This window comes from Sorex fumeus, unplaced genomic scaffold, assembly GCF_029834395.1.
Source record: "Sorex fumeus unplaced genomic scaffold, SorFum_2.1 ptg000014l, whole genome shotgun sequence".
Lineage (NCBI taxonomy): Eukaryota > Metazoa > Chordata > Mammalia > Eulipotyphla > Soricidae > Sorex > Sorex fumeus.
In genome coordinates this window covers 6,167,329-6,194,207 of record NW_026606071.1, presented here as the reverse complement: position 1 = coordinate 6,194,207, position 26,879 = coordinate 6,167,329, and the positions used below count along the sequence as shown (strand labels likewise).

General features: G+C 35.0%; 1 protein-coding gene across 1 annotated transcript in view; it reads left to right on the top strand.

Annotated features, from left to right (window-relative positions):
- COL5A2 (collagen type V alpha 2 chain) overlaps positions 1-26,879 on the top strand; it is a 145,324-nt gene that overhangs the window by 105,738 nt on the left and 12,707 nt on the right. Inside the window, exons 23-47 of the mRNA XM_056111963.1 lie at positions 66-119; positions 736-843; positions 2,057-2,110; positions 2,956-3,054; positions 4,330-4,383; positions 5,750-5,848; positions 5,965-6,018; positions 6,118-6,171; positions 7,280-7,333; positions 8,728-8,781; positions 10,647-10,691; positions 10,992-11,090; positions 12,271-12,378; positions 12,730-12,783; positions 15,841-15,894; positions 16,482-16,535; positions 17,260-17,313; positions 17,689-17,796; positions 18,258-18,311; positions 19,397-19,450; positions 20,324-20,485; positions 21,154-21,261; positions 22,288-22,395; positions 23,562-23,615; positions 26,728-26,835. Coding sequence (XP_055967938.1) covers positions 66-119; positions 736-843; positions 2,057-2,110; positions 2,956-3,054; positions 4,330-4,383; positions 5,750-5,848; positions 5,965-6,018; positions 6,118-6,171; positions 7,280-7,333; positions 8,728-8,781; positions 10,647-10,691; positions 10,992-11,090; positions 12,271-12,378; positions 12,730-12,783; positions 15,841-15,894; positions 16,482-16,535; positions 17,260-17,313; positions 17,689-17,796; positions 18,258-18,311; positions 19,397-19,450; positions 20,324-20,485; positions 21,154-21,261; positions 22,288-22,395; positions 23,562-23,615; positions 26,728-26,835 — 1,908 coding nt within the window. The remainder of the gene's footprint in view (positions 1-65; positions 120-735; positions 844-2,056; positions 2,111-2,955; positions 3,055-4,329; positions 4,384-5,749; positions 5,849-5,964; positions 6,019-6,117; positions 6,172-7,279; positions 7,334-8,727; positions 8,782-10,646; positions 10,692-10,991; positions 11,091-12,270; positions 12,379-12,729; positions 12,784-15,840; positions 15,895-16,481; positions 16,536-17,259; positions 17,314-17,688; positions 17,797-18,257; positions 18,312-19,396; positions 19,451-20,323; positions 20,486-21,153; positions 21,262-22,287; positions 22,396-23,561; positions 23,616-26,727; positions 26,836-26,879) is intronic.

Here is a 26,879-nt window from a genome sequence, read left to right as displayed (position 1 = left end):
TAATTAAAGCAAGTTAGACTGATTAAATGTCTTGATTCTTACAGTGATTGACATTTTTATTTTAGGGTGATCCAGGAGTTCCAGGTTTCAAAGGAGAAGCTGGCCCAAAAGGGGAACCAGTAAGAATTCACTTTTGTTCTTGTTTTGTTTTGGGGCTAACCCAGGCTGTGCTCAGGGCTTATTCCTGGCTCTGCACTCAGGGATCACTTCTGATAGAACTTGGATGGACGCAGATGGGGTGCAAGGGATTGAATCCATATCAGTGATGTGCAAGGCAGTCACCTACCTGCTGTACTATAGCTCTGAACTCCTTTATTTTGAAACAATAAGAGAGCATTATTACCATAAGATAAAGTTTTAAGTCAAAATATGTAATGGTTTAAAATACTACCAAGGAAAATTTGAGCACCTTTCAATGGAAACAATTTAACAGTACTTAACATTTGTGATTGTCAAGTCAAAGAGAAATTACAAGGGTTAAAGCACTTGCATAAGGATGAAAGCACTTGCTTTGCACATGGTTAACCCTACTCATTTGATCTTTAACACCATGTATGGTCCCTCAAGCAACATCAAGAGTGATTCCTGAGCACAGAGCTAAGGGTAAGCCCTTAGAATCAATGGGTGTGACCCAACTCCCACCCCAACTTGGAATTGTCCTTATTAAATGTCTATTTACTATAATTTACTTATGAATGAGCTCTTTCTAGAAGCTAATTTTCTTTTTTACAATAGGGACCACATGGTACTCAGGGTCCAATAGGCCCACCTGGTGAAGAAGGCAAAAGAGGTCCCCGTGGTGATCCTGGAACAGTTGGCCCTCCAGGCCCAGTGGGAGAACGGGTAAAGTTTGAATAATAAAATAAGTTATTAAGGTTGTAGGTGTGTATGTGAGTAATCTTCAGAGTAATAAGGAAAACTAGAACTTTTAAAAGAAATGCTGACAGGTGCATTGCACAGTTGAGTATACTTAATGGTGAATTAAAGGAGCCAGTTTTCTAATTACACTACTTTTGTTCTTTCACCTGATATTGACTAAACACTGACTTGATGCAAGTCTGATACATTGAGGTTTGAGATACCTCTCTAAACAAGAAATGCTGTGAAACCAACCTTCATGCGAGGACTTGTAAACAACCATTTATTGTGTTTGGGAGTGAAGAAATTATCAGGACAGCAGATAAATGTGTAGTTAAGTAGTTTAACACATGTCACATTCACTTATTAAGCATTTTATTGTGGAAAAATTGAGTATATGACAGTGGTATGGCATTTAAGTGACTAGGAAGTAGGATTCTTTGAAAAACTTGACATTACATGAGTCCTGAAGATGAGGATGAGTCAGAAAGATTACTTGGAAAAAAGAACACTTTCAGCAGAGTAAACAGCAAGTATGAAGACAGCAAGCTAGTAAGGGACTGGTGATTTTCAAGATCAGAAGAGGTGGTTATGTATAAAGGTGGGAAATAATAAAACTGGTGTGAAAGAGACACCATTAAGACCAGAGGTATGTACGTTCACACACAATTTAGTGCTTCTGCACTTCATTGTTCATAGTTTGGTTGCTTTTAATTGGGGGTAAATAATGTTTGGCTTGCAGGCCAAATAAGGCCTGAGAAAACTCATGTGGCCAGACCCTGGTAAATGATGGAACAGATAGGTATACTTCTGGACAATCTGTGACCTTTTTGCCTGTGTGCCTGTATTTTATTGCCTGCAAGTGATAGAAATAGAAATAGAAAGTGGCCCTTGGCAGAAAAAAAGGTCACTAACCCCTGCATTGTTGATGGTATTGAGGGGTTTTTTTTTGCTCTATAGATAACAGTTTCTCTCAGTTTATCTTTACACTGAATTTTTAGCATAGTTTTGATTTTAAAAATAGTTTGTCTTAGAATGTAGTCTTCAGTTTTCTTCTGTACAACTTGTCCATTTTTCTTATACATATCAATTGCATTATGGATGTGATCACAGATCATAAACATATGATTGAAAAATTGAAAGTATACATCATTGAAAATTCAACAATAATTAAAGCTCCCATTTTGGTTATTTTTAGGGTTCTCCTGGCAATCGTGGATTTCCAGGTTCAGATGGTTTACCTGGACCAAAGGTGAGATTATCCCATCAATGTTCACAGTGTTTAGGGGTGATCTAAAAGATATCACTGTTCAGTATGGTGTCCGCTCTGGCTCACACAGGTTCTTGCCTAGAACAAAGATAAACATAGATGACAGACCTAAAACCAAGTCTCTATTGTGCAATATGGGTTTATATAGAGAGCAGTCTTGGGGAGAAGTATAAAGGCTGGATATGTATGAAATTTGTTTTCAAACTTTATGGACATCCCTAAGAAAAGTTCAGAGACCTTTCCCTTTGCTTTCATTCCCTCTCCTTCCCCCATTCTTTTCTCCTTTCTCTTTTCCTTTCCTTCCCTTCCCCGCCCATTTCCTTTCTCTTTTCCTTCCCTTTCTACTATTTGGAAACTGATATCTCCTTTCTTTCCCTTCACCTATCTTTTCCTCCCTCCCTCATTCTCCTTCCCCCCTCCTCTCACCCCCCCCCAGTACCTCCTCTCCCCTCACCTCCTTTTCCATTCCCTTCCCTTCCCTTGTCCTCCCCTCCTCTCCTCTCCCTTCCCTTCCTTTTCCTTCTCTTCCCTCCTGATCCCTCCCCTCCCTGTCTGTTCCCTTTCAAAATTGTTCTACAGAGGTATGACGTGACTTTCATTTGTTAATGAAGAAAATCCACTTTTCCCAAGGAATCCTAACTAGACAACATGGTGACATTCTTGGCAAAAGAATCCTGGAAACTATTTTGAAAAAATACACATATATAATTCAAGTACTACTAACACCTTTGTAAAACAAAAAGATAAATTATATCTGTTTGCTTGTTTTTGTTTTCAGTAGAAGATATATTTTTCTTTTTGACATTTTCTACTTTGCTTTGAAACAGGGGGCTCAAGGAGAGAGGGGTCCTGTAGGTTCTTCAGGACCTAAAGGAGGCCAGGGTGATCCAGGACGCCCAGGGGAACCTGGACTTCCCGGTGCTCGGGTAAGAACACAGTGCTTATAGCTGGGGTGAGGGAAGTGCTCCATGACAGAGCATTTACCATGATAGAGCATTTATGAGATCCTGGCTCGTATTTGATGGCTGGCACCTTACTGCTCCCTGCTAAAAGATATGAATACAATGATTTAGACACTGTATTAGTCCAGAAAAAAATTCTACTGAGAAATAAATATGTACATTGGATATATATTTTTAAAATTTAGCTTAACTTAGATCATCTGGATTTTTATGATTTTGACTGCAGTCATTATTTTCTAAATACTTATTATTTTAATCAGACATGAAAAACACCTATCTTCAACTATCCCTTTCTCAAAGAAATATATATAAATACATTTTCCCAAATAATATCGAGATGAAATACGTTTTTATAATTTCTTAGATTTGTGAATAACTTGTTTGACTTTGTTGGAGAGACGTTACAATAAAATAAAATGCCCCTTGAAAATCACTCTAATAAAATGCCCCTTGAAAATTTATTTGAATTGTGGAGTTACCCTTATTCTGATGTCAACATTGTTTCCTAAAGAGAAATGAAATGAATGTTGGCTGGAAAGATACATTTTATACCCATGAAGGTTCTTTATTTTGGATTCATTATTAAATATACGAGTAAAAGACTGTCATTATCATTCTTCCACATGAGAAACTTACTAGATGTACTTCTTTAGACATTTGATAAAAGCAAAATTCCAGCTACTTGACTAATTGGCATTGCCCAAAGTGAAAGTGACCCCAGAAAATAAGCTGCATGTGGGTTCGGAGAACCATACCTGCATGAAAACATGGTGGGAAGCTTAGCTCTGGGTTTTCTGAATTTAGAGTGACTTGCATATGTAATAATTCAGCTTCAATAGCTGGAATCCATATCCATATGAATGTGTGTCTCAGGTGCAAGTAGGAGTATTGATGTTGAAGGGTTTCTAAGCTATTGTGGTTCATATATTACTAGACATTTTCTTTCATATGTGGCTTGTTCATTATGAAAGGCTTAGAGGCTGCTGCTTAGTAGCTGTGCTGATATTTCCCCCAGTAAATGGGTCCCTTGATGCTCCTTGGTGGCAGTTGTTTAGTCTGATGTAATGCCAGGATGGATGAGGCCCATATTGGTCCTGTGGGTCTGTCTATGGAGCCAAATCACTTAGATTGTTCTTTGCAAAGTTGCAATGGATTTCTTTAATGCATGCTATTTTTTAACTCTTTAAAACTCTTCAATTTTAGATCAGGAACAGACTGATAGTTGCCTTTGATTTTCAGGGTCTGACAGGAAATCCTGGTATTCAAGGTCCAGAAGGAAAACTTGGACCTTTGGTAAGTTATTTAAATAAAATTTGCAAATTTCTCAATCAGTATGCAACTAATTGATAAATTCTTCTTAAAATGTTGATGTTTTTGATCATGTGGATGCTGATCATATTAACATTTTAAAAATACTACTGAAGGGGCTGTAGCAGTAGTACAGTGGGTAGGGCGTTTGCCTTGCATGCAGCTAACATGGCCAACACAAGTTCGTTTTCCAGCATCCCATATTGTCCCCTGAGAACTGCCAGGGGCAATTCCTGAGTGCAGAGCCAGGAGTAACCCCTGTGCATCACTGACTGTAACCCAAAAAGAAAAAAAAATCTCCTGAAGCCAATTTTTAGAATCTTCCTATTTTTAGATTCACCATCACTGTCACTGTCACTGTCTTCCTGTTGTTCATCAATTTGCTTGAGCGGGCCCAGTAATGTCTCCATCGTGAGACTTGTGGTTACTATGTTTGGCATATCGAATATGCCATAGGTAGCTTGGCAGGCTTTGCCGTTTGGGCAACATACTCTCGGTAGCTTGCCGGGCTCTCCGAGAGGGGCAGAGGAATTGAACCCAGCTAGGCCTGGCCGGCAGCACACAAGACAAACGCCCTCTGGCTGTGCTATCGCTCCAGGCCCTCACGAATATCAATAACATTTAATTGAGTTTAAATGTTTGATTTTTTAAATTTATTTATTTATTTAGTTATTTTGAATACCCATCCTTCCACCAGTGACCATTTGCCACCACCACGGAGGGATACTGGGATCCATGGTGGTGGGAAATGGTCACTGGTGGAGGGATGGATATTCAAAATTAAATAAATAAATAATTGAGATGAAAACTGCTTTCCTTGTAACAGTGAAAAAGTTGAGATGATGTAGTCTATCCAAATTGGCAACATTTGCTTGCTAGTAATATTATTTTTTATGTCTGGATTTAAACTTTATATTGTAAGTGAATAAAAATGGTATGAATTTTACAACTTAAATATTCTAGACCTTTATTTTATATTGAAACTGTAATATAAAACTGTAAAATTAAAACTCAGTTTTATATTTTATTAATATAAAATTGAGTTTTAATTAACACAAAGCAAGCTAAATCAAAGGAGGGAGAAGTGTTTCCCCTATTAAAATGAGAGCATCGAGGAACATGAAGATAAGAGTTGAATATAAAATATGATCTATCTTCCAAATACTTGAAATGCCCAGATAGTATTTTTAATGCTCAAATATTTTGGTTTACTAACATAAAAGTATGAAACTATTTGAAAATCATATGCTTTTTATCAGAAGCAAAAACAAGCAACAATTTATGCAAATGCAGGGATTTGAGAGAACTTGCATAAAATTTGTTTTGTGTCTATAATTCTGTAATTTTGTAGGGTGCTCCAGGGGAGGATGGACGGCCAGGTCCTCCAGGCTCCATCGGAATCAGAGGGCAGCCTGGTAGTATGGGTCTTCCAGGCCCCAAAGGCAGCAATGTGAGTACAGTGTTTATAATTTATTTATACTTATTTTCCAATTTATTTTAATCCTTACTTGGAGAATGAACATTCTTAGAATTGAAATTTTTATCTCGTTTCTGTTTACTTCTTAGGGTGATCCTGGAAAACCTGGAGAAGCAGGAAATGCTGGTGTTCCTGGGCAAAGGGTAATCATATCATTATCTTTTAAAAATAAAAAAGAAATAATCTGAATTTATCCAAATTCTTATGATCTCATCCCATCAATTATCTCTGTGTGATTCTAGGGAGCTCCTGGAAAAGATGGTGAAGTCGGTCCCTCTGGTCCTGTGGGTCCCCCGGTATGTGATAATTTAGGGAGAATATGTCACATCACATTTTTCCATGATGTTTACTCAGGGTTTTACTTATGAATCCCTTTCAGGGGAAACAAATAAGAAAGTGCAGGATTAAAGAGTTTTAGTTATGTATTTTTTTCTTTTAATTCTTGTGCTGTTCTTTTAAAAAAAATAGAATGCTGGTCTTAAATTTCAACCTCTTTTAAATGTTGATGACAAGAGCTACTTCATCAGTTTTATGTGTAATTTTTGAAGAGTATGTCAAATGAAGGAAATAGTGTTTGTAAAGTACCTTAGACTATATTTAATATATAAACCTGAATTATGCTTGCTTCCAATGATGTATTCTATAAAAATATGTCTAAGCTGGTATTTTTGATTCAAATAAATAACATTTACCTATATTAGCATTTTTAAATCAGTATATATTAGAATTTTTTAATTTGTTATTTATTTTGTTATATGGGAATTTAAATATCCTTCTAAAATGTTATCTCTGTTCTTCCTAGTTTGGGAACTTGATTAACAATTTTTATGACAAACTAAATTGCTGTGAGAAAAATAATACTTTTAGATTAGGCCCTCCCGTTGATCGTCGATTTGCTCGAGCGGGCCCAGTAACGTCTCCATTGGAGACTTTGTTGTTACTGTGTCTGGCATATCAAATACTCTCGGTAGCTTGCCGGGCTCTCCGAGAGGGGCGGAGGAATCGAACTCGGGTCGGCCATGTTGGCCGCTTGTAAGGCGAACCCCCTACCCGCTGTGCTATCGCTTTTAGATTAGGTCTGTAAAAATTAACAATTTTTCTGTGTCCAAGTTATCCAGCATAGCCATCATTTTATGGTTGACTTTAGAATTCTGTGGTTGAAATCATAATATAAACATACATCATCAGTTTCTCCACTGGCTTTAGAAAATTATCTCACCGAAAGGAACTTTAAACAATATCATTTGATAACTTTTAATATTAGTTTTTTTTAAAAAAAATCTGGATGAAGGAAAATATGTAATTGTAAGAAATACAAAGAATACTATTCTAGTGAGTCACATAATACAACAGTCGATGGAAAGATCAGCTTCTAGACATGATTTTCTTTCCTTCATGATCTAGGGTCTTGCTGGGGAGAGAGGAGAACAAGGACCTCCAGGCCCAACTGGCTTTCAGGTATGAAATGATTCTGTTTTACATTTCTTCTTCCATGAACTAAAATGCCATTAAAAGATATAGAAGGCGTGGAGAGTTAGTGCATTAGATAGGCTGCTTGCCTTGCTTTTGGCTGACCCGGGTTTCATCTCAAACACCCGAGGCGATCCTCTAGAGTCCTACCAGGAGTGATCTATAAGTGCAGAGCCAGAAGTAAGCCATGAGCACCTCCAAGTGTGGCTCAGAAGTCAAAATAAAAATTCTTTTAATTAGAAAATATGGTCAAGTGATATGAAATACTTCAATTTTGGAAAAGCATTTTTAGAGGATAGATACATGGGTAAATTACATGGTGTTATTCAAAGAGAAAAGACACTTTCCCTTAAAATACTAATCAGGGCTGGAGACATGGCCCAAAGGGCTGTAGTGCATGCTCAGCATTTGAGAGCCTCTGGTTTCGCACTGCCACACTGCATGGCCTACCAGGTCCACAGAAATAGCTCCTGAATGTGGAACTGGGTACTGTGTGTGCCTCACTCCACTGGTCAAAAACTATCATTATTAACAAATTAAGGAGTAGAATATGTTCTTGATATCCTATTAAAATTTGTTAAACTATTTTAAAGCTTGTTTAGTTTTTTTTTCTTTTTTTATTAGTGAAACACCATGAGGTACAGTTATAGGCTTACAAATTTTGTGCTTGGGTTTCAGTTATACAATGATCAAGTGCCCATCCCTCCACCAGTGCCTGTCATCCATCACCACGGTCCCAGCATCCCCCCCCAACCCCCATCCCCCCCCCCGTCCCATCCTGCCTCTGTGGCAGGGTATTCCCCCGTGTTCTCTCTCTCTTCTTTTGGGTACTGTGTTTTGCAAGAGAGGCTTTGAGTGGCAATCATGTTTGGTCTATAGACTACTTTTAGCATGCTTCTCCCACCCTGGGAGGGTCTTACTGGCATTTATCTAAATATTTTTGTTGCACATTTTATGATTTATTAAGCATTTTATGTGGCAAATTATTTAACAATATAATCATAATCTGGCCAAAAATGCCTTTGAGGACTGTTTTTCAATAATATTCTAGCAGACCAAAATATTTCTCTTACAGTCATAAAAATTAGAAATATCAAGAATCTAGGTTGTAAAAATTTGTTGTATCTATGAAAAATCAGTTGTATCTTTATATTTGCTGCTAAACGTTATGAAAATTAAAATCTTAGCCAACAAGTTTAGTAGTTATGGTAGTTGTTCATTTTACATTCTTTTTTTGTTTGTTTTGTTTTGTTTTAGAAAACCTCTTCTGTTTCAAAGACACAGATACTTCATGAATTATCTAAAGTCAACTGTTAACACTGGTGGTCTATTAACCTTTCACATACTTACATGCAAATTAATTTTCTTACTTTTGTTTGAAGGGACTTCCTGGTCCTCCAGGGCCTCCAGGGGAAGGAGGAAAACCAGGTGATCAAGTAAGTTTTGATTTAATCACTGTATCACTGTCATCCTGTTGTTCATCGATTTGCTGGAGCAGGTGCCAGTAACACCTCCATTCATCCCTGTTGCGTGCTAGTGTAGTCCGATGGCATATTGAGAGCTCTTTCAGGATCAGGGAAATGAGGACCATCATTTGTTACTGTTTTTGACATATAGAATATGCCACAGGTAGCTTGCCAGGCTCTGCCCTGCAGGTGAGATACTCTCGGTAGCTTGCTGGGCTCTCCGAGAGGGATTGATTTATTAAGAATAGCAATATTAAAAGTTACTGATTCATATCATCACTTGTTATAGTGAGACTATGTAATATAAATGTAGATATCAGTATCTTTAAATAAGCAAATATATGTATTCATCTATAAATATGTATATAGCTTTAAGCCCCATAACAACCCTTTGTTCTTGGTGCTGTTAGTATGCCTTTTATAGATAAGGAAAGTGAGGAATACAGGTGTTAGGCATTTTTTCCTAAGTCAAATAGCTTATATGATTTGAATCCTGGTCATTGCTTCACAAGTTTGTATTCTTAATCATTTACATATTTACCGTAATTATAGAGTTTTACTAGGTTTTATTATGTAGTTGTGAATAAATATTATGTTTCATTAAACTTCTCTCATTCTACTAGTATATAGGTTTGATTAGATAAATTTTCTCTAAGTAATTTTATTTATTAATTTAACCATTCAGAGACTGGAGAGATAATACACAGATTAAACACTGCTGGTCTGTGTTTGAATCCTGACTGCCTATGGTAGCCCAGTAACACCAGTAGTAAGGCCCTGAACAATCCCAATCTTCCTCCCTCTCCTATGAAAGAATACTGATGAATGCTCAGTGCTTAACTTAACTAAGCTTTAATCTTAACTACTTGATCAAGTTAGAAATAGACTTTGCTCTTTTGTAATAGAAAATAGTGTAGGAAGACCATTAAAATAATAGTATGTCTTAAATGTTATTGTGGGTGTCACATTGTATGTATGAGAATGTAATAGTTAATTAAGAATTGAACATTTAGGAAAATTTTCCTGGACAAAGTAACATCTCTTATGAGATTTGAAGGACAAATGATGGCAAATAGAAGAAAAGAGAGTAAGAAAATATTCCAGGAACTAAAATAGCAGACACAAATCTTGCTGATAATTGAATCTTGCTGAAAATGAAAGTAGTGTCACCTAGATTGGTAATTCAGCAATATGGAGTATAAATTTGTAGAAGAAAAATATTAGTGAATGATGTGAATTTTATCCAGTCTAATTCTTATTTTTAGAGAAATGGGAAGCTAGAAGAGAGTGATACTATTAGTACTAGTTTTTAATAGAATTGTGGTACAATAAAGACAATAAATTCAAAGAAATAAGACTGCAGGACTACTTGATATTGTTATTATTATCTTAATCAAATGGAGAAGTTTTAAAAGAATAAATTTCTTTTATTAAAGAATAATGTGATCTTGTTATAACTCATAATTTCTTTTTGGGTAATATGTTGTTGAAACACTTGCTAAGATGAATTGAACTGGTTTTACTAATTTATCAATTTTTATTGGTTTTATTTTACTCTCCTGTATTTGTGCTTCTATTAGGAAATAAAAAACACTGGGCATACAGTTTCTTGCCTTTAAAGAATGTAATTTACTGTCATTATTAGAGAATATTTTTCACGTTCTCTTTGCCAAAAATCAAGCACTTGGGTATATCATATTTGGGGGGAAAACTATTTTATCCAATCTAGTACATTATGATTAATTTATGATATTGAGATATTTATAATAAATGATTTAATAAAGTAAGTAAAATTTAACTCAAAACTTTTTCTTTTATTTAAAAATATTTTATAGGGGGTTCCTGGAGATCCTGGGGCAGTTGGCCCATTAGGACCTAGAGTAAGTATCTCCTTCTTCATACAAATCATTTTACATAAGTTTCAAGTGAAAACAAAGCATTTTTAAGTCTAAATTGGGCTTTAAGCATTAAAATTCTTCTGCTTGATAAAATTCAATCTTTGAGAGATATTTTGTGCAATGAAACTAGTATTTTTTTTCTAGCACATTTTGAGATGCTAACTTAATATATGCTCATTTCCTTGTTAGTTTAGATAAGAAGTTATTTTACAGTTTTCAGAAACATCTTAAACCCATATTTTAAATAAAATGCTGAGATTATTTAATATTTTACTACACTAGGGAGAAAGAGGAAATCCAGGAGAAAGAGGAGAACCAGGAATAACTGGACTCCCTGGTGAGAAGGGAATGGCTGGAGGACATGGTCCTGATGGTCCTAAAGTAAGTATTGTAGGGAACTTTATGTTTTCAGATGTAAAATTTCTTATTAAAGAACATTTGATGGTAATAGAGTGTATTTTTCAAGATAATTATACTATATAATTTTTTTTCAATAAATATTTATTGAGGACCAATTGATTTTCTTCATTGGCACTAGAGTTCAGTGAAAAGAATGTCTTCTGCATTGGTATTTATGGACTAGGATATAAAGTGATATATGTTATATATTTTTTGCTTTTTGAATCACACATGGCTATGCACAGGGGTTACTCCTGGCTCTACACTCAGGAATTTCTCCTGACGGTGCTCAGGGGACCATATGGGATGCTGGGAATCAAACCTGGTTTGGTCGCATGCAAGGGAAATGCCCTACCTGCTGTGCTATTGCTCCAGCCCTGTGATGTATTCTTATATATAAACCCATCTCTGATATCTATTTATGTGAATTTTATTGATGACTTCCAGTAACAATCAGAGGCAAGACACAGAAACTCACATGATTTATTAGTAGGTATTTCAAAATCATTTGCTGTATCTTTCTTGTCTCAGCTTCAATTGCTCTACTGGTTAAATATATATAAATATGTAGTTTTTGAAATCTGATAACATGGTATATTATAAATCAAAAACTTGCACTGTTTTCCCTTCAGTGCTATTATAAGATTTATAGAAGACAATGTAGTCAACTTCAGTACCAAAAATTGAATGTTTTGGCATATAACATTATATTCCTTATCCCCTTACCAAGGTCCAGAGTGATTATATAAGATCTATTTCGTTTATTCACTGAATGAACATGATTTATCAGCTTTCTATCATATCCTTAGAGAAAATGAAATAATTTCCAAATGTTCTATAATTTTAATTACTAAACTCCTTATGATGTGGGAAAAATAATGAAAATAAAGCAGTCTAACTTACAATTTTTTTCTAGAGTGGGTGTTAAATTTTCACAGAGAAAGGTTGGAAACATAAACTAATAACAAAATATGCATGTTCTGATTTTTTTCATTAAAAAAATGAAATTGAGATAATTTTTCCAAACAACAAATATGTAATCACTAGTTGAACAACAAAAACAAAAAAACTGAGATTCAGTATTTGTAACATATGAAAAAAGAAAAAAAACATGTAGTTTAACATTAATTTACAAGTAAAGTCACTTATTGATACATTTTAGGGCAATCCAGGACCAACTGGAACCCCTGGAGATACTGGCCCTCCAGGTCTTCAAGGTATGCCAGGAGAAAGAGGAATTGCAGGGACTCCTGGTCCCAAGGGTGACAGAGTAAGTCTGCTATTTTCACTTCGTTTATTTGGACTTTCTACTAACAACAGTCTCTTGAATACATGATCACTTCTAAAAATGACATGCTATTTATGGCCTTTTTCTTAAAATACTCTCCAAATGTTCTGTAATTTTATTAAATTCCTTATGATGTGGGAAAAATAAGAAGAATAAAACTGTCAAGCCTATATTTTTCCTTGAGCAGGTACTCAGTTTTCCCATGACTTTAATGAGGAAAAATACAGAAAGCCTAATTTCATTATAGCTCCAGGGGGTTATAGATCTTGGTGTGTCTATGTGATTTGAAGAAAGTTACTTCTGTGAAAAATTGTATTTTTTGTGTTTTCCCAGGGTGGTCTAGGAGAGAAAGGCTCTGAAGGCACAGCTGGAAATGATGGAGCAAGGGTAAGTGAAATTCTTTCTTTATTCATTTGGCTAAAAATAATTATTATCTGTGTCTTGTGAATTTGTCTGAACTTTCCAAAAAACTTTATGAGTTTTCTGCTGTGGTCACAATTTGGAATCTATGACATTTGGTATTCAATTTTGATTAGCCATAGATACTTATTTTGTTTACCTTGAATTAGAGCAAACCAAAAGCAAAGTAGCTGTTGAGAGAATGAAATAAAGCACATATTTATTGTTCATATGAGGTAAGTGTTTTAAGCAATGGGACACATTATCTTTATCATCTTTTTATTTCATTTGTGGTATTTATTTACATGAAATAACTGATGTAATAAGTGTATCTATAGAACTTATTTTAGTGTAGTCAAGCAAAGTGCGATAGAGTAGCCAAAATGGTCATAAATATATATCAATAAACCATATTTTAGGGTTAAGAAAATTGCTGCATAGTGAATGATCATTAATCTTCTCATCAAAAAGAAGTCTAATAAGTGGAATGTAATGAAATATGGTTATCCGAGAGCATTTTATATCATGGTTTAGAAGTCCCATATAGGATGCATTTGTAACTTTAAGTACAACTAGATAACTAGACTTAAAAAAAGTTTTGAGGGCATAAATGATTCTCTCATCTAAGAGCAGTTAGTTATAGTTTCTGACTTTCAACATTTCCTGGAGTAGTTCCTGATATTAGCTAAATATCAGAAACTGATACTTGTTGGAAAATATGTTTATATGTTTATATCGGTTCTGCACATGAAGCCATAGTAAACACAATGATTATGTTAGTTTTATTTAGCACTGTAGCACTGTCCTCCCATTGTTCATCAATTTTCTCAAGCGGGCGCCAGTAACGTCTCCATTGTGAGACTTGTTACTGTTTTTGGCATATCGAATATGCCACAGGTAGCTTGCCAGTTTCTGCCATGTGGGAGTTTTATTTAAGAAATATAAATTTGAAAAAAATTATGTTTTAGAAATAATTACCACACTTTATGGTAATTATACTTTTTATTTTCTAAAAAATGAGAGTGAAATATGGACCAGAGAGATTAGCACAGGGGTGAAGGCATTTGCCTTGCACACAGTCAGCACATTTCAATCCCTGACACAAACATGGTCCTCTGAGCACGGCCAGAAGTAATGCCTGAGTAGAGTCAGGAGTGAGTCAGGAGTGATTCTCAAACCAAACAAAACAAAGCAAAAAAATCATTTAAACAGTTTAGTAAATTCTTAACTGGAGCATTAGATTGCCTTTTAATTACATCTAATATTTGATTTGGTATATAAAAATGTTCTAGGTAGGTATATTGCTTACATTTTATGTTATGAATGGTTTGTTAATTTTTAAAGGAGTGATTATTCTTTAGAAGATTTTTTTTAATGGAAATCTGAAATACTTGTCTATGGCTCCTTTTATACTTAGAAAATGTAGTATAAAAGGATCGGGTTTTAAACAAATGATTGATTTTATTTTAGTAAGAGCAATACATTATTTTAGGGAGGAACCAGATGGAATCTATGCTAAGTTTGTGGCAAAGGTGAAAAATAAAGTTTTATCTGTAGAAAAATTTGTTATGTGAATTTAATAGAATTATCTTGTATTTAATTGACTTCTTTAAGGAAGTATGTTAGGATACTTGTTGAAAGAATATTGTTTCATTGTAGATTCAGAGAATACCATGGTTTTCTCATGTGATGTTCAAAAATATAAAAAACCAAAATGCTTTTTTATTCTTTAACTGCCTTCAATGATACATAAATTAAATGACAATAGGAGAGATGGACTGAAAATGAAGAGGCAATGAACATATGTCACATATAAAATAAATTTTAGAAAGACCTATAAGAAAGCCCAGGAATTATAAAATCTCTCTATCAGATCACAAATCAAATCACAAATCATCCTGTTATTCATCGATTGCCTCGAGCAGGCCCCAGTAACGTCTCCTTCATCCTAGCCCTGAGATTATATTCAAGGCTCTTTAGGAGAATGAGACCCATCATTGTTACTGGTATTTGGCATATTGGGTACGCCACGGGGAGTTTGCCAGACTCTGCCATGTGGGCAACCTACATTCGGTAGACTGCCAGTTTGTCTCTATCAAAAGATTGAATTTTGTCAACCTATGTGATAGTTCCCCATCCTCTGAGTGTGACATCAACCTCAGTGTCTTTGGGTTGTCACACTCTTTTCCATGTCAGAAGAATGTAAAAAACGTCAACAAACTTCAACACAATTTCTCCTTTAAAACTAAGATAGTTCTGGTCTTATGAGAAAGCACAGCAGATAAGGTGTTTGCTTTGTATGCATCCAACCCCAGATTCTACCCTCAGCATCTTCTATGGTCCTCTGAGCAATGCAAGAGTAATTTCTGAGTGAAAAACCAGGAGTAATTCTTGAGCATCATAGGGTGTGGCACAAAAGCAAAACAATAAAATAAAAAATGGCATAGTAGGTAGGGCATTTCCCTTGCACGTGGCTGACCCGGGTTCAATTCCTTCGTCACTCTCAGAGAGACCAGCAAGCTACCTAGAGTATCCTGCCCACACGGCAGAGCCTGGCAGGCTCCCCGAGGTGTATTTGATATGCCAAAAACAGTAACAACAAGTCCCACAGTGGAGATGTTACCGGTGCCCCCTTGAGCAAATTGATGAACAAACGGGAGGACAGTACTACAATGCTACAGTGCTCCTATCATTTAAGAATATAAATGAAGACTTTTACTGTATGCTCAAATTTTAAATACGTGTTGGCATGTTTAAATAGTCTAAGAAAGAAACATTGTGAAGAAAAGTATTAGTTTAGAACTTGTGTTTGAAAACAGTATTACGTATCCTGAATTGATTTAGATGAAAGTAATTAGAACACTTTCTGGAGAAAATTAAGTGAAATTTTTTTAGATTAGATTGAAAGACTTTCTGTATACAGATTATATTATTTTTTATAATGTTTGAAAAAACAACCATTAAGAAAGTGTACAATATTAGATGCTTAGTCCGGAAGATTTCTGTGTATGCTTCTCAAAATGTCTCCATTCTGCTAATTGACAGGGTCTTCCAGGGCCGTTGGGTCCTCCAGGCCCTGCAGGTCCCACTGGAGAAAAGGTAACATCATTAAGATTTTCTTTTGTGCTTTTGGAATCGTGAGGTCTTTTTTTATTTTTTAATTTATTAATTATACTTAAACTTTTCCATGAATCTGGTAGAGGTCATGTCTTCTGTTAATGTCTGCTAGACAAATTCTGGAAAAAGAACTGAACCACTTGAAACTGTTATTTTAAAAAGTTGGTTCCAACATCCATTTGTTTAAGTGCCTCTGAGGTGGGTGGGTTATACAGGTGGGTATATTGTGCTTGTGGTGGGAAAGGGGGATCTGGAATTGAGGGGAGTTTGCTTTGCTGAAAGATTTTAGAAATCAATTCACCTTATTTTACTCTCCTTTATTTCATATTCTCCATAAATATTTGAGATGATATAGGGCAGGGATATATCTTAAAAGACTGGAGCACATTCTTTGCCTACAGGATCCCTGGGTTTGATCCTTAGCATTGCATGTTCTTCTGAATACTTTTGAGGGGCAAGAAGTGCTCCCTTGGGTCCTTGGCCATACAGTGTCTTCTCTATTATGTACCTCTTTACCCAGTACCCAACCTTCAGTTTACATGTTTTACCACATTAAATCTGCTCTCTAGGGTGAACCTGGTCCCCGTGGATTGGTTGGTCCACCTGGCTCTCGTGGCAATCCGGTAAGTGACAATATTTTGATGTTGTTTGGTATGAGATTTAATGGTAAAGCAATACATCGTTTGTCTTTGTGTTGGTTTAAGCTATTCATATGTTCCTGACTTTGACTTTGATCATTAAACTTAAATTATCAGTGAATTATTTCTATTAAGTCTAAGAAGCAGTTCACTTTTTAAATTAAAAAAAAAAAACTCTGAGAATTTGGCCTTTAACCTTTATCCCCATTTTACTTTTTGTTAATGATTAAAGACAATATTGTATTTATGTCCCGAAGAAAAAAGAACACTAGAATGGAAACTTTTTCATGAGTTTTCACACATACACTGTATTCCACACATTAGAATAATTCTTGCATTAATGTATTTTTGTATACGGCAACATCAAACTATCATTAAGACTGCTGTAAACCACTGTACCTCAGTAAACATGGCAAATAAAAAACAATGTTCATAGTAATACTATAAGTATAAATTTTTTTAAATAAAAAATATGTTTATAAAATTTAGAATGAATATTGTTGGATGTTCCTATGATAAAATGCTACAGTGCCATGGAAATGAATATTATAACATGGATAAGACTTGAGCATAATTTTTAAGTTTTCTTAGGAGGTATGTCTTGTTTGTTTCTTTATCCATGTTGACGGTACAGTTTACATAATTTTACTTTTAAACACCATTACTGTTTATAATAGTATAAAAACTACAATAATCTTTGTTATTCTAGGGTTCCCGTGGTGAGAATGGCCCAACTGGAGCTGTTGGTTTTGCTGGACCTCAGGTATAACTTCCAAATATCCCTAATTTATTAATGAAAAACCCTCTTTTCATTGTAATGAATTTAGTTAATTGTAATTTTATATGTTTTAAAGATAGATTTAAAATTCTGAATAGCATTTTCAGTTTTCAGTGTAGTTTTTATGACAAAAAATGGAAGTTATCCATTTTTTATGTTATCCACTTGTTTTTTATAATAAAATATACTAAGATAACTTATTTTTTAGACTGTTATCAAATATTTTATTAGGGCATTTTATTTCTGTTGTGTTTTAATACAATTAAAAACACTTTTTCAACATGTGATTAAATTATGTATTAATGATGATTTTCTGTGAAATAACTTGTCTATAATCATGTCCTTACTTGATTAATGCAGGGTCCTGATGGACAGCCTGGAGTAAAAGGTGAACCAGGAGAACCAGGACAGAAGGGAGATGCTGGTTCACCTGGACCACAAGGTCTAGCAGGATCTCCAGGGCCACATGTAAGTTCCACAAAAGTACATAAAGATATTTTGTTCGGCTCGTTTTTTTTTCCATTTTCCACCATTTACATTTGTTATAAAAAAGAGTTCAACTCTCCTTGGAAAATAAAAGAAAAATAGTATGTACATCTTATATCTAGATCTTTAGTCCTTCTCCACCCCACGAAGGGAAAAAATAGTCCAATAACAACAACCCAACTCTACTTGACCACATTCACAGAAAATGATAGCAGGATATTCAATAAAAAAGAAAGAGATATCATCTGCTTTGTGTCCAGTGGTTTGTTCACCATGGTCTAATTTGTCCCTGAAGATAATGCTAGGTTTTTGTAGAAAGTCTCTGTAAGTCTCTTTAGGAGACTCAGTGTCATCCTCTGAGGCTACTGTTGTGTCTCCTATTTAAAAGCTGCTGGGTTCATTTTACTTTTCTATAGTGATCTTTTGTCTCTTTCTTTTTTTAGGGTCCTAATGGTGTTCCTGGATTAAAAGGTGGACGAGGTACTCAAGGTCCACCCGTAAGTTGATTTGAAACTGTGGGAATTATACAAGCTAGTCACAGAATTCTAATATTTCTGGACCATTTTAAAGTTAATCTTATAAATGTATCAACTATATCATGGTGGAAAATGTTGAGATCTAGGTTGAAATTAGATGATCTTGGAGACTTACCTCATGTCACATGAATAATGCATTACTTATCTAGAGGATAAATGAAAAAATTGGAGATACTTTGTGTATTTATGTTATATAATATTGTATATGTATGTGTGTGTGTGTGTGTGTGTGTGTGTGTGTGTGTGTGTGCGTGATTTTGGCTCTAGACTGAACATACTTGTGTATGTTCCAGATAAATTGGAGTGAAAAGAAAAAAACTCCCCAGACTATTGAATTGGAAGCAAATAGCCATGTGTAGGGATGCATTGGTGAGGGAAATGGACACTGGTAAAGGGATCATTGTTGAAACATTTTTTGCCTCATCAAATCACAAATAACTTTGTATTTGCACTGTGACCAAATACAATTTTTTTAAGAATAGAAACTAAAAGAGAGAGAAAAAAAATTTCCTTCTTATGAGTTAATACAAGTCAATTCTAAAAATCATCAGATTAAGAAATAGGCATTAATTACAACTTAGAAAGAAATCTTAAAGACTGAATTGAAAGAAACAGATATCAATATATCTAATTACTATACATGTTTTCATTTATTTGTTTTGAGAAAGAAAGTTTTTATTGAAAGTTACGTAGGAAGATGTTCAGTGAGAGAAAGGGGGGAAGTACATGTTCAAGAGAGAACACAGGTTTCTCCAGAGTGGATATAGGCAAAGAAACATGGACATAAGCTAAGTGAGATATGTGTTCAAGAAAGCACAAGTATTTGTGGGTTTTTAAAATTTTTTTGTTTGCTTGTTTTGGGGGCCATACCCAGTGTTGCTCAGGGCTTACTTCTGGCTCAGCACTCAGGGATCACTCCTGGTAGTGTTTAGGATACCATATGGGATGCCAGGGATTGAACTAGCCACCTTCAAGGCCAGCGCCTAACCCACTGTACTATCTCTCTAACCCCTAATTACTGTTTTTAAATTGATTATTATCTCTAGGGTGCTACAGGATTTCCAGGATCTGCTGGCAGAGTTGGACCTCCAGGCCCTACTGTAAGTCAGTTCAGTTATTCACATTATTGATAGTAATTTATATACATACATGAAATATACACAAACACATGCATACAAATATTACATATATCTATGTGTGCATTTAATTTAGCTATTATTTATCCTTACACTTTATCCCGTAATGTTTTGTGGGACCCCCCCAGGCTCTAATGGCCCTGTAGGGGAACCTGGCCCTGAAGTGAGTACCATAGTGAACTATTCACCCTTCTCTCTATGTTAATTTTTTTTCTATGTTAACTTTTAGCCCAATAATGTATAGTGGTTTGTGCCTAATCATCTTTGATAAATCAAAGTTTCTTAGAGTTTATTTCAAGCACTTTTTTAGTGCAAATACTTGACTTTTTTCCCATTTGACTGATAACTATTAAAATTATTGCATCTTAACCAACATTCTATTAAGGTGGGAATTAGTTTCTAAACTATTAATATTTTTATTACTTCATTATACTATCAGGAAAGAGCAAATTAAATGTCATATAATCACAAGGACCAATTATTATGACTCAGAGAATAAGTTATTTTCACCATATTTAAAATAAACAGTCTTAGATTATTTTGTGGAAAATTATATTTTCTCTTAAGGAATGAATTCTAAACAAGCTATGACTTATTTAGAATTGTTATATCTACTGAATGATTACTAACAGAAGAGCTAAATCTGCCAGGCCTGGGGGCATCAGCCTTTCAGGCAAAGTTTGTCATCACATCAAGTCCTCTGATTCAGCTTCTATTTTTGCCTTCTGGTTTCTTTATATATATATATATATATATATATATATATATATATATATTTCTTTAGATGTATTTATTTATATAAATAATTTTGTATATATATATACACGCACATACTAGGGAGCTCCAGGACCAGCAGGCCCTTTAGGCGAACCTGGGAAGGAGGGACCTCCAGGTCTTCATGGGGACCCTGGCTCTCATGGACGAGTGGGAGATAGAGGACCAGCTGGCCCTCCTGGAGGCCCAGGAGACAAAGGAGACCCAGGAGAAGATGGACAACCTGTAAGTCTGACATTTCTGTTCCAAGCTACCTCTACTGAGATACAAATAGAAATCCATAATAATCACCACAACAAATCATCTGTTTATAATCTAGATAAGGTTCTTTCATAAGTTCTTTCAGTATATTATGCTCTACTAGTTTGTAATTTATAATTCTCTGCCAGAGTGAAAAAAATAAGGTGTATAGATGTGAAATGTATCACAGTAATATGAACGGTATTCAAACATAAATTTTAAAAAGTATTTATTAAACACATTCACTGCATGGAGAAATAATTTTAAAGTGCATAATGTTACTTTACTTTACTTTTACTGCATAATGTTAGTTCATAACCAAATTCTTTTAAACATTACTATGTGTAGGGATATCACTATTTCTATTATTTATTTTTAAAAATACTTTGTCTTTAATAGAAGAAAATTATTTCTTATAATTGTACCAGGTGATATTCACTTTAATCTTGGAGTTCTTTTCTAACTAATGAACTATTTTCACCTTTTAAAATATTGGAAGTTTCATGTGGATTACAAATTATAATTATAGAGCATTTTTACAAATAGAAAACATTTTCTTATGCTGAAACATGTATATCTACCATGTACTATAAATCACTCTCATACAGTTTTAATCTGGAACATTTCTAACCACAGTTTATCCTTAAAATTAGGGTCCAGATGGCCCGCCTGGCCCAGCTGGAACTACTGGGCAGAGAGGAATTGTAGGTATGCCTGGGCAGCGTGGAGAGCGAGGAATGCCTGGCCTGCCAGGCCCTGCGGTGAGTTACTGCACTGGTCTATATTTTGTCTGGCTATATGCAATATAATTTATCATGGTATTTTTCCTTACTGCATTGAATAGTTTTAGAGAGAAATTTTGAGTATCTTAAGAATCTTCTAATAATATATTGAAATTCTTCCTTTAAACACCCTTATAAAGTCTTTGAAAATGTCTATACATGTAGTCCTCGTGCCAGCAAAGTATACATAGAAAGTAAAGGATTTGGATGACTTACATATTTCTTCAAAGATTCTTTGTGTCCATGGAGCTAGAGAAAAGGGGGATGCTCTCTTTTTAATAAGATGCTTAGCAAAAACATCTGCATTCCTTAGTTCAAAGAGTAAGTTTTCATAAACTATCAAAGGGAAAGAGTGGTTAAACTAGAATGATGTGATTGAAAGTGGGAAATATTTTGAAAATAATCTCCTGTTCCCTGGAGTGTGTTTTAGAATCTCATATTCCCAGGAGCACAGATGAAAGTTTGATTTCTTATTAGCTTTGGAGAGTGAATTTTACAGCTGAAAGTTTACATGCTTCAGGAAAAAAAATGGTCTTTTTATATGGGATTTAGATGGAATAATCTGCTGCTGAGACTTTAAAACCCAACCACATATGGATAGAGATATGAAAGCAGGAATTAACTTAACTGTCTTAACTGTTATCAGAAGTGGACAAGGACCTGGAAGCAAAATACTCCAATAATGAAAATAAAATGCCTGAACATAGGGAAAAAAAGTGAGCAGTCAAAACAGATGGAATTAAAGAGACATCTTAGTGATACAGAGCAGGATCCAGCAGAGTTCCATGTTTCACCACATTAGACAAGCACTGAGTTAGTGGCATAGGATGCTTTAGCTATATCAGGATGACTGTGTTAAGTTTTCATGCAGTGACATTGCTGCTATTACTACTATCGCATGGGGAGCTAAAGTGCCATATGAATAACTAGAGCTTTTATTGAACTGACATTCTTAAACTTTGTCCAGAGTACTGCAAGTATTGACCTTTGTACTTTTCGTTTTAGGGCACACCAGGAAAAGTAGGACCAACTGGAGCAACAGGAGATAAAGGTCCTCCTGGACCTGTAGGACCCCCAGGCTCTAACGGCCCTGTAGGGGAACCTGGCCCTGAAGTGAGTACTACAGTGAACTACTCACCCCTCTTGATCTGAATGCTTTGCAGACAATTTCTTTTTTCAGGAGGGACAATGTTTTTTAAATTGAGATATCTATTAGTTATACATTTGACCTGAAGGAAGTTTCTTTGTTGCTATTGTTCAAAATGTTTTACATCTCTAGAAAGTTGACTATATGATAATGAAAAGAAATGGTAACTAGATTGGTGTTTTTTCACTGACCTTTATCTAGTCTGGAACTAAGTATTTTCTTTCACATTTATTGCTAAATTTTATGATGGTCAAAGGACATGTCCATTCGTCTTTCCTCATGTTACTACTTTATTTTGTAATATTTGTTAAATTCTCCAAGTTTTATAGGGATAGCATTAATATAAGTATTTCAACTTGAAAAGGGGACTAAGGAAGTCAATGCCATTAAAACATATATAAAGTAAATCATGTTGTTATAAGCTCTTTTGAGGGGGAATCAGTTTAAGAAAGGGCTTTGAGATTTATAGGTTAATGCTCTTTGTTCAAAACTGTAACAAGTCACAGATTAGTTATGAAGTCGTATATTTTAAAATTAGTACCCCCAGAACCTTTTTTAAAATGATAAAAACATAAAAAATTGAGAGATTCTACAGTGGGTAGGGTGCTTGCCTTGCATATGACAGACCTGGGTTTGATCCCCAGCACCCTATATGATCCCTGAGAAAAGAGCTAGGAATAAGCCCTGAGCACAACCAGGTGTGGCCCAAAAAGCAAACAAAAGAGAAATGAGAAAAACACAATTCTAAAAACCATCTAAGTAAAAATAGGACAGAACAATTAATTTTAAAGGAAGTTTAGTATTCTCTAAATTATTAATTTCAAAATGTTAAATATTATTTAGAAGAGTTCAAGAAGTAAATGAGAAACAATTCACTGTTAATGAAAAAGTACCAATAGTGAGTTTCTTAAATCAAAAGATTTAAAAATTGATTTTTTTAAAATTAGAAATAAAACAGTTTACATATATTCTTGTTAAATATACAAGCAATTTAAATAGAAAAAAATTGCAGAGGTCTTTCATCTGAGATTTATACGTGCTAATTTATAGTTTACAAAAAAATCTGTAATTTGGCAATCAGTGATTTATTTCTTAGCACAGTCTATTAATTTTCAAATTTGATCCTTTATAGGGCCCAGCTGGTAACGATGGTACCCCAGGACGGGATGGTGCTGTTGGAGAACGCGTAAGAGCACTTTTTATTGGTGAAATTTTCAGATGTTATATACCTACATAAAAATCTCTAGTCTACTAAAGTGTGAAAAATGGTACTTTGTGCATATTTGGTTTTGGATGAGGATATGCATGAAGTGGTCTAAATTTTAAACTCATTTACAAAGGTAGAGAAGAAGAAATTGTGTAATATGACAACATTTTTCTGTTACTCCTTAAAGTGAATGACACGTGGAAAAGTGTAATTTTATAAATTTCATAAATTAAATGTGTCTTTAGAGTAGCTATGCATTGAACAGAGAATGTGTCTGACTTTCCCTGAAAGTCCAGTCTCTTTAGGCAGTTACTCTGTTTTTTTCTCAAACAACCTATTTATTAGTTTCATGAATGGCAAGAATAGTCCCTGCCCTAACTAACACCTATTATCAGGCAGTCATCTCTTAACATTCTGAGAGCAGGGAACAGAATGGATTTTGAAACCTGACAGACTTGAATTAAAATTTTGGTTTGTTAAATATCTGGTAATATGATCTTAAAAAATTTCTGAATCTCAGTTTTCAAATATTTAAAAACTAATTAACTCATACTGTGGGTCATTTGTGTATTTAAAAATATATATAATGGGGCTGGAGCGATAGTACAGTGGGTCGGGCGTTTGCCTTGCATGCAACTGACCCAGGTTCGATACCAGCATCCCATACGGTCCCCTGAGCACCACCTGGGGTAATTCATGAGTGCATGAACCAGAAGAAATTCCTGTGCATCACCGGGTGTGACCCAAAAAGCAAACACACACACACACTGTATATATGCATATATATATACACACATATCTATACATATATATATTTAAGGTATCTGGTAGACATTAAAAGCAAGGGGCAGAAACAATCACAATCACAACCATCCTGTTATTCGTCAATTGCCTCGAACAGGCCCCAGTAACGTCTCCTTCGTCCTAGTCCTGAGACCTTTAAAAAAAGTGCCATATTCAAGGCTCTTTCAGAGTTAGGAGAATGAGACCCATCATTGTTACTGGTATTTGGCATATTGGGTACACCACGGGGAGTTTGCCAGACTCTGCCATGTGGGCAGGTTACATTCGGTAGCCTGCCAGTTTGTCCAAAGTAGGAATGAGATGATAAAATGTTGCGCGGCCACGAATGTGCTTCCGGGAGCTGGGTTTTATAGTTTTTAAAACTATAAAAAGGGGAAGAAAGTTTAGAAGAATATTGAAATAAATTCTTTTCCCCAATCCATTGCTATTCACAGTAAAATCAGAGAATGCAATTTGTTTGCATATGCATCTTTCTTTGTTTCCTTATGTATTGTTTAATATAATTGCTTTAAAGGATTTTGCTGATGTACTGCTCACTGAATATAATTTTGAAAATCTTCCCAACATGTAGCACTAAGTATGGCACATATGGTTAAAGACACATAATAATCAACCATCACACATTGACTTTTATTGATTTATTTTCTGATAATTCCATTTGCTATTAATTTAAGTTTTAAATTAAATTAAATTAAGTAAGTTTTCCATTAAATTAAATTAATGTGAAATTAATTTGTTATATTCCTGTCAAGGGGGAAGGCTGGGGGTGGGGTGGGAAGGAACCTGGGAACATTGGTGGAGGGTAGGGGACATTGATCGTGGTGTTGGTGTTGGAACATTGTATGCCAGAAATGGCTCTATTGTGAACAACTTTGCAAATAATGGTGTCTTAATAAAAACTAAAAATATAAAATTATAAAGTGAGGCCATTCAAAAATAATTTTTAAATGTAATGTATTTTTATACATATTTTAAGTTGCCGTTCCTTTTTATTTTACTCATAAGAGTAAATTGTTACATAGGAGTTAAGTTTTGACAAATTCTTAATGTATTTCAATATATTTTCCCAAATTAATATTTGTAATTAATTATTATTTTTGTTATCCATTATTATTTGTTTGTTCTCTAATCTACTTCCCAAAATTTATTCTGATTGCCAAACTAGTAAGTCAAGATTATTTCTGTCACTGTCACTGTCCTCCCGTTGTTCATCAATTGCTCAAGCGGGCCCAGTAACGTCTCCATTGTGACAATTGTTACTGTGTTTGGCATATTGAATACGTCACAGGTAGCTTGCCATGCGTGCAAGATACTCTCGGTAGCTTGCCGGGCTCTCCAAGAGGGGTGGAGGAATCGAACTTGGGTCGGCCATGTTGGCCGCTTGCAAGGCAAACGCCCTACCCATTGTGCTATCACTCTACCAGATAAAAATCTTGCCTTCAGTTTTTAAGACAAATTACTATGTCAACACATGTTCATATAAAAGTCATCTCCAAAAACCATAATAATTCTCAGGAGAATTGCCAAAATTGGGTCAGCTACATAAAACAATTTCTTTCTTTCAAAATCCCTTATTACTTTATTATGAAGTGAACATTTAAAAAAATTTCCTTAGTTTGCTGGCCAGAGATGTTTGCTTTTTAGAACATTGTACACTAATAAGATTGCAGATTGTACGTCTTCCTTTGCCCCTGGCTTAAAATGAGAAAAGGTGAAAACTAAGCAAGAGAGGACAGAGAGTGAAAAAATTCTTTTTTTTATTTCCTGAAAGAAGACATATGGAGTTTAAAAAATTGGCAAGTAGCTTCCCCAATGTTTTCCCTGATTTCTCTCTTTTTGTAAAAGTTTTGCTTATTGCAACTCTATGAAATAGTCCATTTTGAAAATGAATGGTTTGAGAATTCTCCAGTAAATTCTAATGTGGGGGATAATGGATCAGACATGAGGGGAAGGCTGAGAGCTGACATTGGAAAGAAATAATCTTATTCTTTAAGTTTGGTCTATTAGTAAATAAAATTTTAAGCAAAATATAAATGACATAAATGAGGGTCCGAGGAGATGTCTCAAGTGGTTAAGCATATACGTCTAGCACATTCTGTTCCTGGCACTGCATGACCCCCTAAATATCCCCAAAAGTGGCTCTGCTAGCCAATGGCACTGTGTGACCCTAGTTAAAAATAACTGAAAATAAGCATTGTGAAAAGTTTTTCTTATGAATCATTTAAACAGATAGAATGTTGTTGCTTTTGAGCACATTCAAAAGGGACATAATGGTTATTTTCTTTAGGGTGATCGTGGAGACCCTGGACCTGCGGGTCTTCCTGGTTCTCAGGGGGGCCCTGGAACCCCAGGACCTGTTGGTGCTCCAGGAGATGCTGGACAACGAGGAGATCCTGTAAGGAGAAAACTGATTTCTCATTTGCTGTTATAAATATCAAT